Source organism: Tupaia chinensis, unplaced genomic scaffold, assembly GCF_000334495.1.
Source record: "Tupaia chinensis unplaced genomic scaffold, TupChi_1.0 Scaffold142854_1, whole genome shotgun sequence".
Lineage (NCBI taxonomy): Eukaryota > Metazoa > Chordata > Mammalia > Scandentia > Tupaiidae > Tupaia > Tupaia belangeri.
The window spans coordinates 456,464-467,934 of NW_006202699.1; the positions used below are offsets into that span (position 1 = coordinate 456,464).

The window sequence follows — 11,471 nt, forward strand, 5'->3', positions numbered from 1 at the left end:
GTCCCGTCGGAGTGACGGCCACCCCTCCTGGGATGCGGGCGTCTGACCGCTGAGAATAGTCTTCATCCCAAGCTGCCGGCGTTCCCAGAGTCGATGGCTTCAGACGCCCCCAACTCATATTTTACCGAGGCCAGTCTTGACTTAGCGTGAAGGACGAAGTAGAAAAAAATCAGTGGAGGGAGAAGGAAGGGCGAGCTGGCACCGCGACCTAGGCAGAGGTAATTGTGCCCGGACACGGCAGCAGCCGGATCTGGCTTTCTCCTAAGTGGAACACCAGCAGACTAGTGTAGGGTGAGTAAAAAGCGCAGGGCCGGGTGACACCATGCTCTGGCCAGGAGGGGCAGATGGGACAGGGCTGGTTCGGGGAGACTGGGGGGTGAGCCCATCTGGACCGGCTGGGTTCCAGGGTTCCTGGGTCACCCGATAGAAATGTCAGGCAGGCAAATTTGAGAATCTTAAGTACATAATTTGAAGTTCTTGTCATATAAATGACATTTAAGTGAATGTAGACAGAAGATAATTGAAAACTCTTTTTCAGATCTTTGCAGTTTACTATCATGGGAGCTCTTTTAAAATACCTGTTTTCATTATCAAGAGAATAAAAAGACAATCTACAGCATGGTCTCCCATATTTGCAAACCATACATCTGATGAGGGGTTAGTATACGCAGAACTCCTAAAACTCAAAAACAAAAACAAACAACCCAATTAAAAAATAGACAACGAACTTGAATAAACATTTCTCCAAAGATGTGTGAGTGATCAGTGATAACCACTGAAACAGATGCTTAGAATCACTCATCACCAGGGAGATGAAATAAAAACGAGCATGAGATGCCCCTTTGCAAACATTAGGGTGGCTTTTACCAGAAAACTGGAAAACAGCAAGCGCTGGCAAGGATTTGCGGGATCGGGACCCTCGTGAGCCGTTGGCGGAATGTACATAGTGCAGCTGCAGAAGGAGGGTGTCCGCCCGCAGCAAAGCAAGAGCGCATTACCGGGTGTGCAGCCACTTCATTCCTGGCTGGCTACATACTCAACAGAACCGAAGCAGGGGCCTGAGATATCCGCACACCCGTGTTCACCGAAGCATTATCTAAAACAGCTGAAGTGTGAATATGTCCCTTGTCAGAACGGATTAGCAAATGGTGGTAAATACACGGTAGAATCCCGTGGAGCCTGGAAAAGGAAGGCAGCTTTGACAACCTGCACTGTGAACCTTGAGGACATGCTAACCAGTGAGCCAGCACAGGCACTGTGATCCCACTTGGCTGAGGTCCCTCGAGTATCGGAACCACAGACAGAAAGCAGAACGGTGGGCGCAGCTGAGGGGAGGGAAAGACGAGGAATTCTTGTTGACCGAGTCCAGAGCTGGAGCTCTGCAAAGTGAGAGAGCTGGCAGCTGGACACTTGCCTCATCCCTGACGGCTACACAGGCATGAGTGTCCTCGAGACGCCAAGCTGCACATGGACAGTGAAGACGGCACTTCCGTGATGTGCCCCTTGCCCTAATAAAACACTGAGAGCCTAGTAGCATGCACCGGAGGTCCACGCTGGTCACCAGTGACACGGTGCAGGACACACAGCCCCGTGAGGCCCGGCCGCGAGTGCGGCTGTGAAGACAGCTTGAAGGGCAGACCCCAGAACGACAGAACTAGAGACAACAGTCTCAGCTGTTGGCTTATTTTAAATCGTCATTCTGAATTTATTTTTCCAACAAGTAGCTAAAATCTTCACATGATTAGGGAATTCAGTGGCCACCGGGGTAGAACTCGGGCTGCAGAGCCCCATCTGTGGGTTCTGATGGACGTAAAGGCTCTTTAGTTGCTGTTTCTGGGCTTGTAGCTCCGAGGGAGAGCCGTCAGACCCCTGCCCTGTGACCATCCAGGAGGCATCTCACCTGCAGCCTCATACTGAAATGTCTCCTGGTGATTTATTTCTTGAGAGGGTGCGAGGGTCCGGGCAGCCCACCCAGTCGACTGTGAGGGGTCCCTGCTGAAGTACTGCTGGCTGCACCGCCAGGGCCCGGCAGGGACTGCTGCCCCAGGGTCTCCTTCCCAAGTGTCACGTCCTCCTGCGTGAAGATGGCCCTTTTTTGTGGAAACACCTAGAGAAATCAGTTCCTAAACAGAAAATAAAAACCAAAAAAAGTTAGTAGACTAGAACACACCCAGGGATGGCAAGAAAACAACACTGCTCTTTTTACGCCAAGTTTAAGAGCAGAACTAGAACAGGCCTGCTCCGACACAGCCTGAAACCAAAGCTGATGGGGTTGTGGTGACTCACCAGCGATCTGCTGCCTGCCAGGGTCAAACTCAACACCTTTTAGAGGAAAACAGCACAGCCTAGATAGACTCCACACGCAGCATTCTCTACTACATTCGGCACACGAGGAATCGCGACATGTAAGAGGTAGGAAGGTGTGAGCTGCGGCCCTGAGGGAGGGGCTCGGCTCAGGTGCCATGTGCTCGCGTGCGCTGCAGCCCAGGGCCGGCCCCGAACACAGCAAGTGCCGGTCTGACGCGCTGGGGGTGGGGCCGTGGGGGGCTCTCACTCTCGTGCGTGTGGGCATTCTCTGTACCATGGATAAAAATAAACTTAGAAGGAACCAACATATTCCTCAGAAAGAAACCCTAAAATGACATAGATGATGGAACTAGCAGGCAAGGACTTAAAACAGCTGTTAAAACTATTTTCAAAAATTTAAGGAAGAAAAATGGGCATAAAGAGTGAAAGTTAGGGTCTATCAGCAGAGAAAGTGGAAATTATTAAAGAAAAGAAAAGAAAAGAAAAGAAAAGAAAAAACTAGATAGAAATTTTAGACCTGAAAAGTACGGTATCTGGAAACGAAGAAATGCCCTGACCCCTGTAGGATCTTGGTTTCTGCAGAAGAGTCAGTAAGATTGAAACAGGAAGAAGAACTGAAAATAAAGCCAGGGCCTCGGGGCAATGTCCGGCAGTCAGACACACAGGAACTGCCATCCCGGCTGAGGTGGGAATCCGAGGGACGTAACCTGTGCCCACCGCCTACACCCCACCCCTGCGTGGACGTTTCGGGGTCCATCTGAGCGACCTGCAAGCACAGCAGGTGGCCGTGAGATACCCAGAGATCTCCTAGACCGTCTGCTTCCCATGTGTTGAGTCTACTCAGCAAATACCTGTACTGAGTCCATAAAAAGTATCTCTAAAACATCGTGTGGTTTGGATGGTGACAAACCATAGGAAACACTTCATGACTTTGCAAAAAGATTGTGGTTCACCCACTCTGAGCTGCCTCTGCTCAGGGAGGGCGTCGGTGTGAGAGCGCCCTCCTCCGGCCTCCGCTAAGTTCGACTCACATGGTACTTCCTCTAGGAAGTGGCTCCAGTAAGCAGCTACAATCTCGCTACACAGTTGAGCTCCTGTCTTTCGACAGGCACCAACAGGCAGCCCTCGGGCTAGGGCTCTCTCAGACCTGCAGGCAGAGATGCCTGGCAGTTCTGGGCAGTGCCCGATGCTCCAGACACACACACAGAACCCCAGGCCTGCTGGTTTTCTGCCGTCCTTCCTGGGCTGCTTGAAACCAGGTTTCCAGCAGTAGCGATGCCAACCTGCAGGTGACCAATGGCAAGGACTGGCTTGTACTCCCCCTGGGAACTCGGAGTCGTCTCACCTGCTGGGCCTCCGCCGCGTCTTTCTGCGCCCTGACGGCTTCTACTGAACAGTGACTCGGATCTGGAAGACGTGGCTGTCCAGTGCCCGGTTAGCAATGAACTCAGCTCTATTTTAGACCACTCCCGGGCTCTTACTCCCTCTAGCAAGGCCGTGGTTTCCATAACCACATCTTCACTTACTCTTTCACAGTCTGGGCCAGTCCCGGCTCTCACCTCCCACCCTCCCTGACAGTGGCCTTTGCCTCCCAACCGCAGCAACGCCGTGCCGTTTACTTACCCAATCCTGCTGCAAAATTTTGTCACAGACATAAACTTCCTGAGTGCAACAAACGGGTCAGTTCCAAATATGGGTGTGGACGATGTGCTCTCTAACAAGGGCAGGGACACCAGGGTGGCGTGTTGGGCACCCACCTCGTGCGCCCCTGTTTCTGGCAGTGGCCACGTCCAGTCTTAGGAAGGACCGCGGGGCAGGAGGTGACACTTGGGCGAATGAGCCTCACCTTTCCCACCCCCATTGCTCAAAGCACAACTCTTTCCTGAGGAGGGGTGCCTTAGTCTCTTAGTATAAGCCATCTCTCCTTTGATTTACGTTATTTATAAAACATCCAGACTTAAAAATAAATATATTAATTATTTATGAGAACTGTGAGAATACTCATATAAATGTGAATAAGCTTAATGTTTTTATTCCTTCAAAGTTGCCCTGGAGACTGGGAAGGCAGTGGGTCGTACAGGACTGCAGTAAACCTCTGAGTGCACAGCCTATGGCCACAGCTGCCCAGGTGCTGGACACAGGCCCACCTGGCGACTGAGCCGGTGCCCTGCCCGGTGTCCTGTCTGCACCTTGCACAAAGTGTAAAATGGCACAGGCGTTTTTCAGGGATTTGTGGGGAAAAAAACTAGGAGTTAAAATATACGCTTATGAGACTGAAGCATGGAGTTTGTTTCCATCTTCCAAGGTGATCATTACGTGTACTGTCACAGCATCGGCGAGGAGGCATCTGGGGGTGACACACACTTAAAAAGAACAGACGCACGGAGTAGGAGGGGCACTCCATAGCTCAGTGCGCAGAGGCAGCCTCGGTCGGCTTCTGAAAAATAGTGGTTTTGGAAAGGGCTCAAAGGAGCTTGTATGAAAAAAATATTTGTTCCAGGTCAATAGATTTTTTTTATCTGATTTTCAGAATAAGCAACATCAAAGCTATTTCCTGAAATCTAAAACAAATCTGCCTTTCAGCATTTTCTTTTTCCATTGACAAGGATGGTCAGTGAACTGGTTTATGCATAACTTCAAGAATACAGGCAGGAGGTTGGCCAGAGAATCCACGTGAGTCGCCGTGGTCTGACTGGAGCTCCCAGGATCCGTCTCCAGGATGCGATGCCAGGGCTGGGCCTGCCCTCCCTTCCTCGTGACACTTTCCACACACCTGCTACACCTGCCACTCTTCTCCCTTCAGCATCCCTGCCATGTTCACTTCCTACAGGCTACTGTCCCATTCCTCCTGCTGCTGCGTCTTCTCCTTCCTGCCCTGTGTGGTGTGGGAGGACAAGTCAGACCCACACCCTGGACCTCGTGAAGGGCCTCCCTCCGTGAGGACAGACCTGGGCCGGAGTCCTTCAGGCCTGCTGGATTTCCAGCTGCTCCCTCCAAACCCAACTCTGCAGCTTCTCTGCACTCTCCACAAATCCCTGAAAAACGCCTGTGCCATTTTACACTTTGTGCAAGGTACAGACAGGACACCGGGCAGGGCACCGGCTCAGTCGCCAGGTGGGCCTGTGTCCAGCACCTGGGCAGCTGTGGCCATAGGCTGTGCACTCAGAGGTTTACTGCAGTCCTGTACGACCCACTGCCTTCCCAGTCTCCAGGGCAACTTTGAAGAAATGAAAATATTAGTTTTTACAATTAAGACATTGTGGACAGAAGTCTGACTACTTTTCCTATTTTTCCAAAATCTTTACAAAAGGGGACTGGAGAAGTCATGCCCACAAACATGAACAGACCATTTACTTTCTATTAGCAGGATTCTTCCAACCTCCTGTCCCTGATGTGTATTTCAACCGATTACAGTGCATTCTTGTGCTTATCCCTTCCCAAGACACAGAACTTCGCTTTTCCTTGAGATGTAGATTAAGCCTTTCTTTAACTAAGACACAGATCTTCCCTTCCAATCACCAACCTAGAAATTGTGGAACCCACCTATAACCTATAAGCCACCGCTTCTACATGTCCCGCCTTTTTGGGCCAGACCAATGGGAAATCTCTTCCTGAAATGTTGTCTGTCAATCTCAAAAGCAAATAAAAGGAACCCCTGTACATGATCACCCCGGGAAAAGGCATGCATGCCTCTTCTCCGGCCTAGGTCACTCACGGTTGGCTTGGAAATAAACCGCATTAATTATTAATTTTACAGTTGGTTATTTTTTCCCGTCGACAACATAGACCCCCAGGCTCCGTGCACTCAGCCACATCTGGGCCAGAGTGGCCTTCACAAGGTGAACTAACCAAGAACCTCCCCGGCCAGGCCGAGAACCCAGCAATGGCTCTTGAGCGACTCTGGGAGAGCCACACCTGCTCCCAGCAGACCCGGAGACAGACCTCTCTGGCCGGTGCCACTGTCCGGTGATGGAGGAGCCAGTGAGCCAGGTACTCTATCGGGTCGCTAGGGCGGACCTTGGCCACCTCTGCTAGGGCCTGGGTCAGGCCATTTCCAAAGCAGCTCTTCAGGTAGTCCGTTTCCATGCTAGTTCCTGAAAAATACCAAAACAGAGTTGTGTCGTTTTACAGACGTACATTCTAAACAACTCAGGTTTATTATAGAACACAAATGAGATATTTCTAGATCCCACCCTTTCCCAGATATCCAACAAATGTGCTTACGAATAGCTCTTCTGCTCAAACGGGCTGTTTCCTCCAGCTCTGCAGCTGCACCAGGTCACTCAGCGGGTCTGATCTGAAAAGAGCTTGACATACTGGCGGGGTCGAGGTGGCTGAGGCTCCGCCTACCCACAAGGTCCTCCTGGGGAGGGAAGAAACACCTGAGCCTCAGGGGGCCCCAGGAGGGGCCCTCAGCAACCAGCCAGCTGTGCTATTGTGAGGTTGGGGACAGAGCTGTGACACGGGCAGGAGGCTTCTTTATTGCACAAGGGGCAGGCCTGCAAAGAAGAGGGAGGGAAGGGCTGGGCCTCAGCTCCTGCGGGGCAGGGCAGCCCACACTGACTGTATTCCGCTCTCTGCTGCATAAGCAAGAAACCTTCCTGCTGGGGTTCCTCCAGTTAATACTATTCATAGGATTTCAGGACCTGGAGGCAACACAGTGTCGACGGAAAAATATAACCAACTGTAAAATTAATAATTTAATTAATGCAGCTTATTTCCAAGCCAACTGTGTGACCTACGCCAGAGAAGAGGCACACATGCCTTTTCTCGGGGTGATCATGTACAGAGGTTCCTTTTATTTGCTTTTGAGATTGACAGACAACATTTAATTAAGAGATTTCCCATTGGTCTGGCCCAAAAAGGCGGGACATGTAGAAGCAGGGGGGCATAGGTTATACTTGGGTTCCACAAATTCTTAGGTCCGCTGATTGGAAGGGAAGACCCCTGTCTTAGTTAAAGAAAGGCTTAATCTACATCTCAAGGAAAAGGGAAGTTCTGTGTCTTGGGAAGGGATAAGCAAAAGAATACACTAATTGGTTGAAATATGCATCTCAAAGATACTATGCCAGGGACAGGGCCAGGAACTGGAGGTAGGAAGAATCCTGTCAATAGAAAATAAATGGTCTGTTAATGTTTGCGGGGATGACTTCCCCAGTCCCTTTCGGAAAAGTAGTCAGACTTCTGTCCACAGCACCAGAGGCAGAATGGCAGTTAGGAGGTAACAGCACGCAGCCAAGGACAGTCTTGGGCCAGGCGGTCTGGTTTCCAGACCTGGTTCTGCCACGCCAGCCATGGGAGAGCCAGCAAGTCACTCAGGCTTTCCGAGCCCATCTCCTCATCTACAGAGCAGAAATCACAAACGTATGTGTCAAATAATAATGAAAAGGTTCGAGGAGATAATACGCTCACACAGGCCTGGCACACAGTCTTTAGGAAATTAGGACCAGGCCCAGCAGGTGGTTGGTGTGGTGGTTAAGGTGCTGGGCTCCTACATAGCTGACTGAGGTTCAAGTCCTGGACCTGGTGGTTTGAAAATCACGCCGTGTGTGTGTGTGTGTGTGTGTGTGTGTGTGTGGGCGCGCGCGCGCGCGCGCCCAAAAACATCATTATGTCTTAAGCCATTGGCCTTATGTCTTAGTGTTGTGGCCGTCGCCCCGGGGAGTGATTTCTCACTTTGCCTGTCTCTGTCTCTCTCCAGTAAGTGCAGGCTCCCTATTGCAAAAACCTAACGTAAATAAGTAAGCACCTGTTGCAGTGGGGGTCCCTGCCACGAGGCCCACACCTGGCCTGCTCCAGATCCCTCCACATTCCAGACATTTACACACATGAACTTCCAAAGGGCCAGGCCCAGCCCGCATTTCCAGTCTGTTTCCAGTTCCTTCCCTGTCTCCCGTTTCTGTTTCCCAGTTTAAGGAAGGACGACGAAGACGAACTGGCCTGGATACAGAAGTGCACGTCCCTGGCTCCCCACACAGGGCTAGGAGGCACCTGCTCCAGCAGCGGACGTGCCAGGCCACGGACGTGTTTTAAACAGTTTTCGTCGCTTAACAGCAACCAGGGCTCCTCGCAGAGATGGCGGTTCTGAGACAGGCAGAAGTCTAGTGGGCCTGGAACAGAGTCTTGTACCAAAAAGTAAAATATTTGAAAAAGTAAAGTGGTCGGAGACCCAGGAGCCAGCCCGAAGGCGTCCATGAACACACCTGGGGCCACACGGCTGTTACCAAGACCACGACGGCAGCAGTGTCTGCAGGCGGGGAGGCGGCTGCTCTGTGCCGACCCTGTGGCAGCTGCCCAGGACACGTCTGTGGAGACTGTCACACAGAAAATGAAATGAAACCCAAGACAGATTCAGAGAATAACACACAAGAAAAGGGCCAAGGCCGGTGCAGTCTGACGTACCATAGGACCTGAGGATCCAGGGGGACTCTATCAAGCGCTGGACGCTCTTGTTAGCAGACGTGACAAACAAAGCTGTCACACGTGACATCATCTCACTTCATTTAAACCACATTGTACTTATAATCTGTCAATACTTTGTATAAAGATATTTTTTGTCCAGTTATGTAACTTTTTTTTTCTTTTTTTTGTGATAGGGTGCGTGAGCTCAACAGAGACAGATGGTGGGGTAAGTTACAAGCCAGCCCCTGGCACAGTCTTCAAGTCGCCGTAGCCCTCCAACGGCCCAGCCCACGTGTGGGTCCGGCTGCCTTAACCTTCATGCCAGCTGCTGGCCCAACTGTATGACTTTTAAGGTAATTCTGTTGTATCTCATCTGATTCGGGTGCGTGCCACAGAGATATGAAGATACAGAGAGAAGGAGGTGGGCTAGAAAGCACCCTAATAGTGTGTCACCCAGAATCCCTTCTCCATTGTGCCATCACACACACACACACACACACACCAGTGTATTTTTCAAGCCGCTGGGTCTGGGACTTGAACCATACAGTCAGTCATGTGGGATCCAGTTCACTTAATTACTAGGCCACAGCGCTGGCCCTAAACTATACTTTAATAAGAACCTTCAAGAGGGAACCAGCAGTCAGCGTAATGGCTATGTCGCTGGACTCCCACATAGTCGACAGCGGTTCGCGTCTCGGACCCGGTGGCTTAAAACTCACACCGGGCACGTGTGCGTGCGTGCCCAAGATCCCGAGAGGAGAATGGAGGAGAAGGGATTGGTGTGACCATCGCCCCTGGGGGGTGATTTCTCCTTTTCTGTCTGTCTCTGTCTGTCTGATGAGCGCACGCGCCCTATAGTGAAAATCTCTCCAAAAAAAAAAAAAAAAAAAAACTCCAAAAAAAAAAAAAAAAAAAAAAAGAACCTTCAAGAGTGCTTGATAAACAGGAGGTGGAGCCCTCTGAAGGTCTGATTCAATAAGTTCTTTGGAAACAAACAAAATAACCAGAAAAACTTTAGGTTACAGTTCATGGAATAAAACATAAAAGTCCCTGAGTTCACAGGAAAATAAACAAGTAGATAAACGAGAAAGAAGGCAGAGTCTTTCTTTCGATAGAGCACGTATGCGCACGTGGAAAGTGCGTGTGAGAGGCGCCCTCCACGCTCCGGCCACGCTGCCTCTGCCCTTCAGCTCTGGGCCCCTGGGGAGCCTGCCCACGGTTTCAGGCCGTCCGGGATGGACTCGAACCCTGTTTGCGTGGGAGATCTGGCTCCTCTGTAGCGCCAAGTTACCGTTCCACGGAACGGGTCGGTAAAAGCCCTTTCTGACAGGGGCCGCTGCTAAGTGTGGAAATAATGGGGTTCGAAACTTTCCACTTAGAAACCGTCACAGCAGGGCTGACCCAGGCCTGAACCTTTAATAAGCATGAAAGCCGGCAAGGGTCTGATGAGGAAGAGGACACTTAGAGTTTCTAAGTTTCTTCCCACAAATAATGTATTAATTGCAAAGAAAATAACAAGGTTTTACGGCAGTGACACCGGCCAGCACAGCCTACCTAGGGGGGCAAAGCAAACATTGCCAATGAAGGGCAGAGTGGCATCACCTGACTGAGGTGACACACTGCTTATGGGTATAATGGATTCATGTGGATTCCTGTTCAAAATGCAAAGGTGGAATCTAATTGAGGAAATAGTAAACAAACCAACTGAGACCAGTCTAGAACTAGTCTGTACTCTTACAAATGTCGAGGTCATGAAAAATAAATGAGGAAACATTACAGAGGAAGGAAGATTAAGCAGTTATAAACGCCATGGCACGTGTGATCCTAGGCTGGATCTGGGTCACAGACAGGTTTTATAAAGGACATTGTTGGGGAAATGGGACGCACTGAATGTGAGCGGTAGGTCAGGCAATAGGACCTATTGGGGCTAAACTTCTTGATCCCAAATGACTGGACTGAGAGGCCGTGTGCTCCAGGGCTGCACATTTGCTGCCTGAGGGTCTGTGTCCTTCCTGGCACCAGGAATGCGTTGTCACACGGCCCAGCTGATGGGATTCAGGACCTTGAGGTGGGGTCATCCTGGGCTACCCAAGCAGGGCGGACTGTCTCACCCGGTCGCTACAACGGGGACCTGCATGGGGACCACGAGCCAAGGGCAGCCTCTACGGCTGGAAAAAGCAAGGGAAGCATCTTCCGAGAACCTCCAGAAGGAGCCAGCCTTACCAGCCCTTAGGGTTCATTTCGGAGTTCCAATCTCATGGAAGAGAATGATTTTTTTTTAGAGAGATTTTTGCTATCGGGCATGTATGCTCGCCCAGCATGAGCCTTAAGCCCCCAGGTCTGGGACTAGAACCTGGGTCCCCTACATGGGGAGTCCAGCAGTGTACCCATTAGGTCATCTGTTGGTCTCCAAGAATAAATTTCTTTAAAGCCACCAAGTTTGGCAGGGCGCTCAAGGGCGTAGGGGGAGTGGTGGGTCTGGGTCCACCTGAACCAGGCAGCTCACACACCTGTGCTCCAGCGGGCCTTGCTCTTGCAGGACAGGGGCTGCCTGTTGGCGCTGTCCAGGCAGGTGGTGAAGGAGCCACAGCCAGCACCACAATGACCGGCCCAGGGAAGGGCTCGGCTCGGGTCAGGCCTCTTCCACCTGCACTGCCAGACCTCAGAGGAGAAGGTGCGACCTGGGCTGGAGGGCGCCTGCGTGGGCTGGGAGAGGCACCGGAGATCTGCAGCCGTGGGAATGCGGGCCATCCCGGACTGGG

General features: G+C 51.2%; 2 protein-coding genes across 2 annotated transcripts; both read right to left on the reverse strand.

The window, feature by feature from the left end:
• Positions 1 to 1,653: 1,653 nt before the first annotated feature.
• On the reverse strand, positions 1,654 to 6,752 carry DYDC2 (DPY30 domain containing 2). The gene is given in 7 exon segments (XM_027766382.1): positions 1,654 to 2,123; positions 3,653 to 3,742; positions 3,931 to 3,969; positions 4,922 to 5,182; positions 5,687 to 5,689; positions 6,250 to 6,401; positions 6,532 to 6,752. Coding segments are annotated over 6 exon segments (840 nt in total). The 5' UTR covers positions 6,394 to 6,401; positions 6,532 to 6,752; the 3' UTR covers positions 1,654 to 1,820.
• On the reverse strand, positions 6,595 to 11,465 carry LOC102497786 (uncharacterized). The gene is made up of 2 exons (XM_027766385.1): positions 11,220 to 11,465; positions 6,595 to 6,670 (listed from the first exon to the last, which is right to left on the reverse strand). The coding sequence occupies exons 1-2, from the start codon at positions 11,458 to 11,460 to the stop codon at positions 6,654 to 6,656; spliced, it is 258 nt and encodes an 85-aa protein (XP_027622186.1). The 5' UTR covers positions 11,461 to 11,465; the 3' UTR covers positions 6,595 to 6,653.
• Positions 11,466 to 11,471: the final 6 nt, after the last annotated feature.